This window comes from Xylaria bambusicola (assembly GCF_022495145.1).
Source record: "Xylaria bambusicola strain CBS 139988 unplaced genomic scaffold F5B22scaffold_92, whole genome shotgun sequence".
NCBI lineage: Eukaryota > Fungi > Ascomycota > Sordariomycetes > Xylariales > Xylariaceae > Xylaria > Xylaria bambusicola.
In genome coordinates this window covers 865-14,602 of record NW_025953645.1, presented here as the reverse complement: position 1 = coordinate 14,602, position 13,738 = coordinate 865, and the positions used below count along the sequence as shown (strand labels likewise).

General features: G+C 49.0%; 4 protein-coding genes across 4 annotated transcripts; 2 read left to right on the top strand and 2 right to left on the bottom strand.

The window, feature by feature from the left end:
- Positions 1 to 175: 175 nt before the first annotated feature.
- On the bottom strand, positions 176 to 4,028 carry F5B22DRAFT_630768 (calcium-transporting ATPase). The gene is made up of 3 exons (XM_047976573.1): positions 3,586 to 4,028; positions 993 to 3,507; positions 176 to 940 (listed from the first exon to the last, which is right to left on the bottom strand). The coding sequence occupies exons 1-3, from the start codon at positions 3,757 to 3,759 to the stop codon at positions 402 to 404; spliced, it is 3,228 nt and encodes a 1,075-aa protein (XP_047824940.1). The 5' UTR covers positions 3,760 to 4,028; the 3' UTR covers positions 176 to 401.
- Positions 4,029 to 5,071: 1,043 nt separating this feature from the next.
- F5B22DRAFT_630766 (Rec8 like protein-domain-containing protein) lies at positions 5,072 to 7,954 on the top strand. Its single transcript, XM_047976572.1, has 2 exons — positions 5,072 to 5,826; positions 5,880 to 7,954. The coding sequence occupies exons 1-2, from the start codon at positions 5,566 to 5,568 to the stop codon at positions 7,548 to 7,550; spliced, it is 1,932 nt and encodes a 643-aa protein (XP_047824939.1). The 5' UTR covers positions 5,072 to 5,565; the 3' UTR covers positions 7,551 to 7,954.
- Positions 7,955 to 8,366: 412 nt separating this feature from the next.
- Positions 8,367 to 10,198, top strand: F5B22DRAFT_575842 (RNA polymerase II transcription factor SIII subunit A-domain-containing protein). The gene is made up of 2 exons (XM_047973202.1): positions 8,367 to 8,572; positions 8,658 to 10,198. Exons 1-2 carry the CDS (start codon positions 8,515 to 8,517, stop codon positions 9,803 to 9,805), a joined length of 1,206 nt encoding a protein of 401 aa, XP_047824938.1. The 5' UTR covers positions 8,367 to 8,514; the 3' UTR covers positions 9,806 to 10,198.
- A 1,567-nt stretch (positions 10,199 to 11,765) lies between these two features.
- On the bottom strand, positions 11,766 to 13,416 carry F5B22DRAFT_630759 (band 7 family-domain-containing protein). Its single transcript, XM_047976571.1, has 3 exons — positions 12,896 to 13,416; positions 12,464 to 12,819; positions 11,766 to 12,401 (listed from the first exon to the last, which is right to left on the bottom strand). Exons 1-3 carry the CDS (start codon positions 13,134 to 13,136, stop codon positions 12,072 to 12,074), a joined length of 927 nt encoding a protein of 308 aa, XP_047824937.1. The 5' UTR covers positions 13,137 to 13,416; the 3' UTR covers positions 11,766 to 12,071.
- Positions 13,417 to 13,738: the final 322 nt, after the last annotated feature.

Genomic DNA, 13,738 nt, shown 5'->3' with positions numbered 1-13,738 from the left:
AAGGTCTGAAGGAGGGAATCGAATGGATTTATATGGAACTTGGCAGCCATAACAGATTGTTATATTGTGGATAGCTTCAATTCTGAGCAGGGTGGCCTGCTCTTGTGATAATACCCCATGGACACCGATGGCATAGAATCAGTACTTACGTAACGCATGCGCTTATATATTTACGTTGAACTGGTACATGTACGTATATTTATCTGTCTATATGTATTTTCGCCTCTCGATCCGACCTCAGACGACCCCAACGCCGGTGGAGACCCAATGGAGCGGCTGAATGGTGAATAACTTGTACAGTAAGTATAGAGACAGTATCAAAAATACATGCTGGGATATTCTTTTGACTCCAATCCATGTAACAACATACAAGATCAAGGGAAAAGCGAGTAGCTTGCTTTCTATACTGCAAGACTGTAGCCGCCGCCGAGCCGTTTCCGCCCGTACCTGTACCATTTCCTAGCTTCATCTGCCCAAAACACCGAGCTTGCTAATGCTACCAAGCGTACGAGATCGATAAGACTGAGGGCCTCTGTCTGGAAGACCTCTTGGAGCCAAGGGAAATAGATAACGAGCAATTGGCCCGCTAGACTCAATGCCACGGCCCAGTTAAAGAGCTTATTGGAAAACATGCCGACCTCGCCCCGGAAGATGGACTTGCTCTCTGACCGGCATGAAAGTGCGTTGAACATGTCGAAAAGTACAAAACAGGTAAAGGTCATGGTTGTATCACGTCGCGTAACTTCACCGTCCGCCAACATCTCGTGATAATAAACGAGCATCGTGCCTGTCATGATGATTGCGGCAGACGTTAGAACACGTGTAATTAATGATCGAGTCAGTACCGGCTCGCTACGTGAGCGAGGCGGACGGGACATAACATCAGGGTCAACCTTCTCTACACCGAGAGATTGAGCTGGGGGGCCATCCATTATGATATCTACGATGGGTTAGCGAGGAATTGGGTATTGATCTTAGAATAGAACACCTACTGATCCAGAGAATCTGCATGGCATTCAGGGGCGTCTTGAATCCCAGGCAAGTGCAGAGTAACACAAGTGTAAGGCTCGCCACGCTCGTGCTCAATTGAAATGTTATAAAGTTCTGTATGTTATTAAAGATGCCTTTACCCTCCTCAATGGCATGCAAGATGGTAGAAAAGTCATCATCTGTAAGAATCATGTCAGATGCTTCTTTGGCGACGTCAGTGCCATGCATTCCCATAGATATGCCGATATCCGCTCGTTTTAACGCAGGCGCATCATTTACACCATCGCCAGTCATGGCCACAATATCGCCTCGCGCCTGCAGTGCACGGATAATCTTTAACTTGTGGTCCGGGTTCGTACGTGCAAAGATGGTTGTTGCTTGCATTGCCGCCCCTAGTTCGTCGTCAGTCATGTTATCTACCTCGTCGCCCGTGATCACGGGTTTTATGGCTGTCTGGTTTGTTGTTTGTTCCCGAGATGTCGCGATATGCATGCCAAGCTGTTTCCCTATAGCTCGTGCGGTAGTGGGCGAATCACCCGTGATCATAATGACCTTAACACCACCACGCATGAGCTTTCGAATCGAGCGGGCCACACCTGGCCTTGGAGGGTCACTCATGCCCACTAGGCCGGCGAAAACTAGACCTCGATATAATTCCTCGTCGTGAGACGGGGATGGGTTCTGATTTCCATCTCGAACAACGGGTGTACTGCTTCTGGAGACTGGACCTGGTCCGCCCCTGCTGCGTGTTGACCTATTGATAGGACCGCTTGCAAAAGCTAAAACACGTAGCCCCTTCTCCGCCATGGTCTCCGCTGCCTGAATGGCTTCTTGGCGTCGTTGAGAATCCATAACAACTTCACGGCCGTCTGGTGTAAGATATGAATCGCAGGCATCTAAGACCTTATCGATTGCCCCCTTCATGTAAGCGTATTCCTTCTCGCTGTTTCCAGGTTGCGCTCCAATTATAACGCCCATCCACTTGCGCTCAGAGCTAAATGGCATTTCCGCGGTCCGCGGTCCAATAGACTCCCTCACATCGTGCTCTTTGTACCTGTCGAGAAGATCAAGTATAGCGATATCTGTCGGCTGTCCTACCCATCGCGTATAAGACGTGAAATCTTTCCTCTGGGTGTCAGGAAGTATAGATTGTGTGCTATGAGCTAGGCGCGCATTATTAGCTATGTTACCAATACGGAGTATTTGTAACGCCGCAACATCCGGGGTTGTTTCGGTTGCTACGTCATCAGAATCGACATCCAATGGCCCTCTTGACCCAAAATACCACATTTGCGTAGTTGTCATGTGATTCATGGTCAATGTTCCTGTCTTGTCGGAACAAACCACGTTGACAGAGCCCAGCGTTTCAACACTCGGCATCTTTCGAACAATGGCATTGTGCTTAGCCATCCGGTGAACGCCGAGTGCTAGGGTGACAGTCACAATGATAGGGAGTCCTTCAGGAATGGCAGCTACAGCCAGGGAAATGGAGATAGTGAAAAGGTCGAGGAGCTTTTTCCCTTGCAATAAACCAACCAGTGAGATAAGCGCAATAATTCCAAACGATATTTGGCTCAATTGTTTCCCCAACTGATCCATATTCAGTTGGAGAGGTGAACGCGGGCTCTCAGTACCGGACACACTCGCGGCAATCGTACCAAAATGAGTTTCACCACCCGTTGCAAACACAATGCCTTGTCCGTGGCCAGATCTGACAAGCGTTCCCATGTATGCGATGTTGTTTACACCCTGATTGCGCGCATCCTTCTTCGATTCGCTCTGGTATAAAGGAGAAAGAACCGAAGGACTCGGGTGACGTAACTCATTCGAGTCAGGAATCGACGGTGAATAGGTATGGCGAGATCTTGTGTCCGCTGTCATCTTCGAAGGCTCGTTTTCTCCGGTAAGGTTCGACTCATCAATTGTCAGGTCAACTGCTTTCGTTATTCGAATATCGGCTGGTATACGATCGCCAGTAGTGAACAGAACCAAATCTCCAGGTACCAACTGGGCGGCCATCACTTTCGATGATGTCGCTTCCATCTGTTCTTCTCCTGGCGTTTCGGTGTCATCACCACTGTCTTGTCCATCCCCGACAGGTGGCCATGTCGAGCTTCTCGCGTTGGGAGGAACCTTGGAGCTTTGTGCGCGGACCAAATGAGCATGATTTGGTATTAAGTGATTAAGGGCTTCTATTGACTTTTCTGAACGGTATTCTTGCACAAACCCTACCGTAACGACAATTGTTACCGCGACAGTAATACTGACTGCATCGTCCATATTCCCAACGAAGATGGATAGAAATGCCGAGACAAGGAGGAGCAAGATGAGCGGCTCTCGGAACTGCATGAGAAAGCGGAGCCACAGGGGATCTGGTTCATCGTGTATGATCTCGTTAGGGCCAAAGTCACGCAATCGAGAAAGTGCTTCTCCTGGGGCGAGTCCATGTGTTAACGAAGTTCGTAAGCGTGTAGCTGTCTCGGCGGGGGTCATTGCGGCGTATCCATCGGCTACCGACTAGCACGGATTTTTCAGTCAGTTATTCAATTTCACGACAAGTTTTTGAGAAACGGCTTCCGTTATGGGTAAACGCACCCGCGACTGGGTTGAAGTCGTTCGGACATGGCCAGGGCGAGATGGAGATCTCGAGCGATCGATAGCTCCGTTGCTAGTGAAGTCATAATCGCGATCTACGCCGTTGATGGCGGGGACTGATAATGGAAGAAGCGTCTCGCCTTCCGTTTCGCGATCGCGCCACGGCCATGGCATCTTAATAGGACGATCAAAATGGATGTGCTACAGCAATAAGCATCGACATGGGGAGATTCGATATGGAGAACTGAAGGCTGTTACTAAGACGAATTCATCCTTGGAAAGAATGTGGTCTTGCGTCAAAAAGAGCCGCTGCGAAGGGGAACTTATTGCAGACCCGACTACGTGGGCTGTTGTCGTGTTCGTTCAGGGACAAATGTATAGGTAATGTCGAAAGAATAATTTACATGCTGTGAGGTTGTTAAGATGATGTTGCTCGTTTGGCCTTCAATCGCGGATCTGTCTAAAAAAGAAGTGGATCTTTGGCGCATATATATAGGTAGACTAAAATGATACGTAGTAACGTAGGTACCGACTTACTTACTTGCAGTACATGTACTTACTTACATAGGACGTGAGGATGTATTATGCCTAATACGGCAGAGCGCGACCCAATCTAGTACTTACCCAGCTAGCTTCGCATAGGTAATGTAAGACAAAATGAAACAAGCGCTGGGGCTAAATCACTGGTGCTTGGAGAGTGCTTGTATACCTACTTACGAAAGCGAGTCTCACCCAGATACTCACATTTGCTTTACTATGTAATATCATTGCTTGACTTGCCTAGACCGGCTTGTACGTCCGGCGACAGCATGTATATACCTACCTATGCTGCAGAGCTGGAAAATGATCTCTGATATAAAAGCAAATCGACAGTTCAAATATAGCTAGACCTAGGTAGAATATTGTTTCCTACGCTATTGGCGAGTATCTTGTTATGAAGATATTTATTATCATGGTTAGCTTAATGTTGCAAGTTATAACCATAGGTTGTAACTACCTAAGGTACCTAGTCAATTCTACCGCCTGATGACGACCATAGGTATTAACTGGAAGCATGCCGTCTGTCATTGTGCCGCAGACTACCTAGGTACCTACCTAATGTAGGTACTGTGTAGAGGTAGGTACAGATGGGTACTGTCACCTCCTGTACCATGCAGCACCCTTTATATCTGTAGAAGCCCTGGTCTCTGCCCTGGTTGGCTGCTCAACGGCTGTAACTGTCTATCTGTACTAGAGCACCTACCTAGTCAAGGTAGGCATCCTAGTGCTTTCTTAATGCGTTTAATGAAACTGTGTTATTCTGTTTTGAGTAGTATTGCCACCACCAGCCACAGAGCTTGGCGCTGTATCAGCCAATAAGACGCACGGATCTTGCCTTCGACGTCCCCACATAGCCCAACGCAGCTTGTCCCCAGCCTCTTCGTTTTTTGGACATTTTAGCATGAGACGAGAACAGGGTTGGCCGGCTGTTGCTCATCAAAAACGACGGCCTTGGGTCATTTCCAGCTGCCACCCCCCTCCACCTCAGTAATTCCTGCTAATTCCTGCCTCTACGTCTCCCTCCCACCACCACCGCCAAATTCACCACGACGACACCGCTCGCCATCGTGCGCCCGCCTCCGCTCGTGCTTTCGCTAGAAGTGCTTTCGCATTCGGCTTCGCTACTGCTCGCTATCATCACGCGCAGCAGCGCTTTCCTTTCTTTGCTGGAGGCGCCGCCTATCCAACGCGCCGTTCTGCGGGCCCCCCCAAAACAACGCGCGCCGCTCTGTTTACGCCCACCTCGTTTCGCACCCGCACCCATCTCCAGGTCGCTTCACGGCGTGTCATACTTGCGCATGATCGCGTTTGTCCAGTTTAGTACAGCACTTGTATTACACTTATCAATTATCATTGTCGACGCGCTCGCTAGCCGCCTGGCTGTATAGCATCACATCTCTATCGCTAACTTGCTTGCTGTTTGTCCCTGCTGCTGTCGCCATGTTCTACTCGGAGGAATTGCTCCAGAGGAGCGGGCCTTTGGCCCGTGTCTGGCTCTCAGCGAACATGCACAAATTATCCAAGACGCACGTCTTGCAGTCCAACTTGCCCAACAGTGTAGACGCCATTATCCGGCCTAACCAGGCACCACTGGCGTTACGACTAAGTGGCCAGCTCCTGCTAGGTGTTGTAAGGATGTATAGTCGAAAAGCTCGTTACCTCCTAGACGATTGTAATGAGGCTTTACTGAAAATTAAGATGGTTTGTTTTACTCTCTACCTGCTAACCTACTCCCACTGACTCCTACATTCCAGGCATTCCGTGCCACGGGAAACAACGATATCCCCGAGAACCTCAACATGCCCAATCGAGAAGCACTGATGCTACCAGATACAATCACGCCTGCTGACAACCTCAATATCCTACCACCGCCTGATGCAAACTGGCTACTAAGTCAGATGGAAGACGTCAACCCCACACCCGCCAGCTCGAATACACGCGCGCGGGGAAGGCCTAGCAACCGCGATATTAACCTGCAAGAGGATTTTAACAACAGCCAGTTTTTGCATGAGGACAATTTGGACGAAGACGAGCTTGCCCTGGCACCTATGGATGACTTGGATCTCGAGTTAGACTTTGGGATGGATATTGATGAGATGCCACGTATGGACAAAAGCATTGAAATGGGCCGAGACGCCCCGGCTGCCCGATCTGTTGAGGACGATATCTTCAGCGAGCTCGATATTGCACCCCGTGCCAAAGGTGCCGATGTGGAGCAAACAATGGAATTAGATTTTGGTAACGATGGGGTTCGGATTGCAGACGCTGATGGGGATGTCCAAATGGATGACGATCTTCATTTCGACATCGGTGACCAGTCTGCTATGCCCGAAATGGGCGGTGTCCCTCATATGGATCGCGCACGCATTTCGGAATCACCACTCTCGGATATAGATGAGAACATGGCTAGAGATGTGGAAGAGTGGACACGTCTAAACAACACCAGCATATATGAGCCTGGATATGAGCCCGAGGAGCCCGAGCCCCAACCACAGAAGAAATCGAAGAAGCGCAAGCTCTTTGGTCTTGATCCTGCAACTCAATTGACCAGCGCACATATAAAAGAGCAACAGCAGAACCATGACAACATACTGAAGGCCCCTAGTTTCATCTCTCGAGACCCGTACCTGCTTGCCCTAGTTGAACTCAAGAATAGCGGAAACTTTGTCACGAACATCTTGGGCAGTGGTCGCACAAAGGCCTGGGCACACGAGCTGCGCGACATGTTGACTCTAGACGCTATTAGGCCGGCAAATGACTTGAAGCGGAAGCGTGACAGCGGTGTTGCTGATCTAGGCAGCGAAGAGGAACAGGGCAATTCTAAATCACCCCGCCTTGAAATAGGAGAAGACGAAGATATGCTTGCCATGCCAGACACAGGTTTTGGTGATCGTAGTGTCGCCCCGGATGGCACAATCCTAGAAATACCTGCAGATGACGGAGTTCTAGCCAACAATGACGACGATATCCACCAGCCACGCGACGAGAGCATGAATCCTGCGTTTGACGAGACTGTCGCGCCTCTTGTGCACCCAGCCGACAGTGGACCAGTGTCTCTGGGCACCAAGCATGCTGTACATGTCCTTAGAGAACTATTTGGAGCTGAGGCTGCTACAAATGAGGAGAAACGCAAGAAGACGGTGGTTTTCCAGGACCTGCTCCCTGAAAAACGCGCCACAAAAGCCGATGCTACCAAGATGTTCTTCGAATGCTTGGTTCTGGCCACCAAAGATGCCATCAAAGTTGAGCAAAAGGAAGGAGGCTTAGGTGGTGCAATCCGAGTACGTGGAAAGCGTGGACTCTGGGGTGCGTGGGCTGAAAAGGAAGCCGGCGGTGAGATGGCAGCACAGCAGGCGGACGAGACGGTTACAGAGCCTCAGCCTGCGATAGCTTCCTCATCACGTCCAGTTGCTGCAGCTGCATAGGGTTTGGGTCTTTAGTCTCTCTGGACAGGGATGTGTCTTAATTAGACGGCGGAACGTTCTTGTACAAATTTGTTCATCTGCTTGGGAATGGGCATCTCTTGGGCGGAAGGCGTATAGGTTGCTGGCGTTACAGGAATTGGGAAATACCATGATTGAGGGGCTGCAGAATCTTGGATGTCCACAAAAAAAATGTGCAATGGCATGCGTGTAGTCCGTGAGTGAGGCTGGAATGTCTAAGTAGGCTGGGATGATGGATGGATGACTCGACATAGTTTACATAGACTACCTAAGGTTAGGTAGGTATTTGCAGGCAAATGTGCACAAAACTTGCCTGGTCCATCGAATGCCCAGATTAGGTAATTAAATCAACCAGAATTCACGTTACAAAAAGAAGCCATATATCCGTAAAGCTAAAAAGTGATTAACGTTAGAGGTAAATCTATTGAACCTATTAGATGCTGGTTGATATACCGACCTCCAGATAAAGCAGGGGTATGTAGATAGGTACCTCGTAGGTAGGTACGTACGTAGGTACATATGTAGGTAAGCTATTGGCGCTTATCCCACACTCACACTCCCGCTCCCGAGTCCAGCCACGGACCTCTTTTCCCTTCAACCTCGACTTCCTTGTGACTGATTGTCCGGAACAATGGGCGAGACACTGCATCAAACACCCCGTTCAAATGTATTAACTAACAATAAGCCCTTTGACTCGATGGTTGTCTTTCCCCGGCCCATTGAATTTCTCGACAGCATCTCCCATTCAACAACCCGTTCCATTATTGCTCTAGACCATCCGGGTTGAGGTCATTCAGCAGCCTTGTATAAATCAACTTCGGATGCGCTATAATCTCGGACTCTGGACGAGACCACTTAAAAATACCAGATCTTCGTTTCTCGTTTCTAACAAACAGAGCCGGTTGTTGCATCTTACCTCCGCCCAACATCAAGGCCAAGAAACACAATGGCTGTTAAATCTTTAGTTGAGTTGTGCACCGCAGTGTGCGTCCGAAATATCAAGAGTTAGTATATATGTTTGCCCAACTCCACGCCTTAATATTTGACCCTTTTCATTCTACATTTATACTGACTTTATGGATGGGACAGACATTCGCGACATAGGCACGATGCCATTTCATATCGCGCGCCCGATCCTATTGAAGATTGATAGCCCTGCTCAACTCCGCGAGATCGAAAAAAACTCTCCACAATTAGAGGAGGATACAGCCGAGCTCTGGAAACGCTTGATAGCACGCGACTTTCCTGTCTTGTCGGCACGTGAAGCATTTGTACCCAAAAACCCAAGGTCATGGCACAAGATCTACGCCAAGTATCAACACGAGGACGCCAAAGCTAAAGAAGCCGCCAAGGAGCTTCTCAAGAAAGCATACAAGGGACTCAAGGAAGAGAAAGACCGCTCAACTTGCCAGGTGGTGAATTACGACAGTAGAAAACTTCCTCGACTGCCTCGAGATGTCAAGCCACAGGTGGGTATTCGCGCCAAGGGCAGGCGTGCCGGCCCCGATCAGAGTGAACTTCGCTTTACGGGTGGTTCCAGGACAAAGGTGAATACCCCCAAAAGCTTGCTGAAACGTGCCATGCGTGAAGCGAAGGAAATATCTACCAGAAATCGACTCAATACCTCAGCCGGTGGTTCCGTACGTGTGAGGCCAGGTCAGATTGCCCGAGCACCGACTGGTATGGTACAGGAAAAAGTCACCAAGGCCAGGCCATTGACAGGTATCCGACCACCAATGAGTCGGCGCCAGCTAGACCCGAAGCAGCGTGAAATCGAGGACCGCGAGGCACGACTGCAGAGAGCAAAGGAGATGGGTTCACAGAAGGGCGGGTCCTACATCTCAGATGATGATCTTGATGACCTAGATATTGATGTTGATGATGGTCCGGTTGGTCTTGAGGTAGACGATCTCGAGTCCATGATTGAACAGCCCGAGCCAAGCTACGGGGGTGAGTCCTCAGCATCCTCACGCCTAAGTCCTAGCGCTGCAAGAGGGAGCGTTTTTGCACGCAAGATGGGTTCTTCAGCTGCAGCCTCCTCAATATCAAGGGTTCGTACCGAAGCCCACACGAAACCAAAAACAGCACAGATTCAGAAAGAGCCTCTTGGACCAGCTAGCCCCCCGCCTAAACCTACCCCTAGTTCTTCCTCTCCTGGTCCAGGGCCTGTGCTTCCTCGCAAAAGAAAGGCGGTTGACGTCTTCATGAAACCAAAACCCAAGGTTTCGCGTCCTTAATATCTTAACTAAGATATCTAAGATCTGTTATCCAAAAAGTGTCATAAGACTTTGACTCACTATACCTCTATACTAGTATACTCCCCAGTGGCATACCGCCTTATTGTTGGACTGTCACAACCCATGGCTCTTGACGAAACGTGTTTTGCGCAAAGCTTTTGGCGCCATGTTTGGGATTAGATGGGTTTGGCATTCTGTTGATTCAAGGTGAACTCGGCATTCAATCCGAAAGCCGTCAAATATAATTATTTTTGCTCCCAGGTCTTTGTACCTTAGAACTAGCTATATCATACTATGACTAGATTAGATACAACAGCAGCTAGATAATATGAAACGTAATAAACACAATAAACGGAACCCTTTTGAAAGCTAAGAGAATGATGGTCTCATATTACGTTACTCCTAGATAAGAGTCTAACGTGTCTGGGTAACGAGCTCGCTATCTGGGTTTCGATATGTTGCTCGTAATTTGACCTAGTGCATTGTGTCCTGCCTCCTATCTAAATGTGATTCTCTAATTCCTCTTTGAGTTATGTGAGCGAAGGATTCAGGAAAATGAGGTCAAGAAAAGGGACATGGGCGGGGTGGAATTGGGTCATGTGTTGCCATTCAGCGTTCTATCATGTTTCGTATAACTCTTACTCTATCTAGGGCTTGATCTCTCTCTCTCTCTCTTCGAATCGTCTCTCCCTTCTCGCCTTCAACCGGGTGATCGTATGTATGTATCATAATAATACATACATAGGCAAAGCCATCTATCATCAGCTGAATAAGGGCACAACATAATGCCGCTTCGGTCACACATATATCCCATGTTGTCCCTCGCCGAGCTATTTGCTGGGTATCTGAGGAGAGGTTTGCGTGAAAGTGTTGGGGGGTGGGTGAATATATTAGATGCAGCCTCAGTATCTAATAGACACCTCCTCGTAGCGTCAGGACTAGATGGAGAGTCGCGTCTGCTACTACGCCGCCTTCTCCTAGCTTTACATCATCATGCCTAGAGAATCATAAATTGTTAGGGCGTGGCCTTGTTTATGCATGGGGCGAGGTAGCGCAGCGGCGCTGGAAAGGCGGTCTTCCAATCCCATGAGAGTAGCAGAACTATGCGATATAACGTCCAGACGGACAAGTAGTCTGGAGGAGGAAATAAAAGAAAAGGCAGAGGGGAAAAATCGGAGGGAATCTCAGAAAAGCACTCACATTTGCTTGCCTAGGTAGATCAGTCGCTGTTGCGCGGGCAGGATGCCCTCCTTTTCTTCGACACGCTTTTTCACATCCTCGATCTGTGACAGGTGGCGGTCATAACATTAGCCTCCATGTGCGACTTGCCAAAGTCTACGCTTCGCACCATTTCCCTGGCCGAAGTTGAGTTCAGGGGTATGAAGCACGAGGAGAGAGACAAACTGTGTCTGTGGGCTCGACGTCGAACTCGATGAGTTTCCCCGTCAGGGTTCGCACTCTGTAAGGTGCTAGTTGTCAGCAGACTTATAGACAGACAGAGAGACAGAGACAGGGAAGTGAATATGTTGGCAGTCTGTCTGCTTCCCCAGAAATCCACATATGCGGTTAAACTGTAGGCGATGTATGCGGCTTCGGGAGGATGGCGGGGCAAGGCGCGCGGTCAACGTACTTGATCATCATCTTGACGGCTGTTTTCTCTTGACAACACTACGACGAATCGTTATGGTGGTGGTGGCGGTTTGGTCGCTTCAATGCTGAGAAGAGGCCTGGGGGTCACTGATGCGTTTCGATGCTTAAATGCAGTAGCTTTCGGAGAGGAAGGCGGGAAATGGATGAAGCTATCTAGGTAGGTATGCTGAGCTACCTCGCGGTTTGCTGATAAAGCTCGGGTGAGACAGGCAAACCTGGGGGGGCAGGCTTGATGGCGGGGTGGTTCCCGAGGCGGGGCTTTTTTAGAGCCGCTGCCGAGCGCTGCCTAGACTACCTCGACGTCCTACAGGTTATGGTGCGTGTATGGTGCGCGCACGTAACATCGTAACATCGTGGAAATATATCATTGCACATTACTCAGTATATAGTACAGAGAACGAGCCTTACTTCTAAAATCTGCCATGATTAAGGACAGATGAGGTTTTCACGTTCTTGGCAGCCTCATTGTCCAAAACTGGGTATGGCCAGGAAGTGCTCGCACAAAAGCCTTCCATGGCAGATAATGTACATTGATTATGAATAGGTTCTAGACATACAGTGGAGATTTTCCTCCCTTTAAAGCGGTCACCTTTTCGTTCGTCATTTATGTGTTTGCTCATTTCTTGTTCTGGTCATCGTTACCACTGAACACATTCAAGCCCAACCCCTCCGAGTCTAGCAACAGCTTGTTCCTGCCACCCGCCTCTTGAAGTTGAGTAGCAATAGCCCTCGCGTTCTCGATCTTCTTCAGCTCCACGTACGTCTTGCTCTTCTTGATGGCCTCGCCAATGAGTTCTGCTGATCTTGCCTCACCCTGTGCCTTGACGACCATGGCTTGCTTCTCTTGTCTAGCTTTATCCACAACGAAGGCCGCCCTTTGCGCTTCTTGCTGTGCTACTTGCTTCGCCTCGACAGCAGCCGTGAATTCGGGGGAAAAAGCGAGATGCTACCAGGCCTCTTAGTACTAGTACCGAGAAACCCAGGGCAGGGTTATGTAGGAAATCTTACCGTTAAAGATACGTCATCTAGGAGGATGTTGAATCGTGCAGCTCGCCTCGAGAGATTCTCTCGCACTAGCTTAGCGACCATCTCACGTTGCGTAATCAACTGACTAGCATTAAACTGGGCGACCACGCTCTTCAAGACCTCATTGACGATGGAGGGCAGCACACGTTCATCGTAGTCCTGTCCCAGAGTCCTGTATATCTGTGGGAGTGCGCTGATCTCGGGTCGGGAGAGCACACGACATGTGATGTTAACCATCTGCAAGTCTTTGGTGCCTGTGAGGGACGACACATTCCTCGGCTTCGCACGGACATCGTACGTTATGGGAGTTTCAAACCAGGGGATCATGATATGGGTTCCTGATCAACAGTCGAGTCAATATGGATATTGTAGATAACGCCCACGCCGGCTATCTCTCGGAGGCGTCGGACGCACCTTCATTGTAGATCTCCTTGCTCACACCGCTTATTCTCTTGTACTTGATTGCCCTGTGCCCACCATCGACGTTGAAGAGAGAGTTCTGGAGCAGGACGGCACCCCCAACGAGGAAGAAGACGCCGGCGAGCGCCGTGGCAGATCCCGGGGGCGGACGACCTCCAGGGAAGCCGCCGCGGCTGTTCTGGCGGACGATGGACCGCATCCTCGCCAGGTACTCGTCCATCGAATTGCGCGACATATCGTCGAGCGGTGCGGCGCAGTAGAAGCTGGTGCTGGTGGGGTGTGGAGATTAATAATTGTGGTGGGATATCTCAGCTTCTGGAGGCAGTGATAGAGGAGGAGCTGCTCTCTGCCGACAAGCTCCAATGGGAATGATGATTCCGTTTTTTTGGTAGCCTCCCAGCTGCTGCCAAGAGCCGGCTCCTATTGGCCCGGCGCCTCTGGGTGAGCTTGCGGTCTGTGCATTGATAGGTGCGTCTGTATGTACTTACTCTGTACCGCATACACTCGAAAAACTCGAACAACATTAATAGCGCTACCATATATGCAAGTGGAACAACTGCCATATTGGGCCTATCTGAATCTAACCGAACCAAAGTCATCTTAACCCCCTTTTAGGTGCAATAATTACTTTTTTTAACTTAATATAAGTAGAACTTCAATTTAACCTAGTTTTTTCTACATTAACTTTACTCCTACTACTATAATATCTATATTACTTACTTTTATCCGCCCTTATTACTATTTAAATGCTTTAAATTTACTATTAAAAATGCTTACCTTTAAAGCATTAATAAAAATAACCTATAAATTATTTTTAATTTTACCTTATTATTAAAG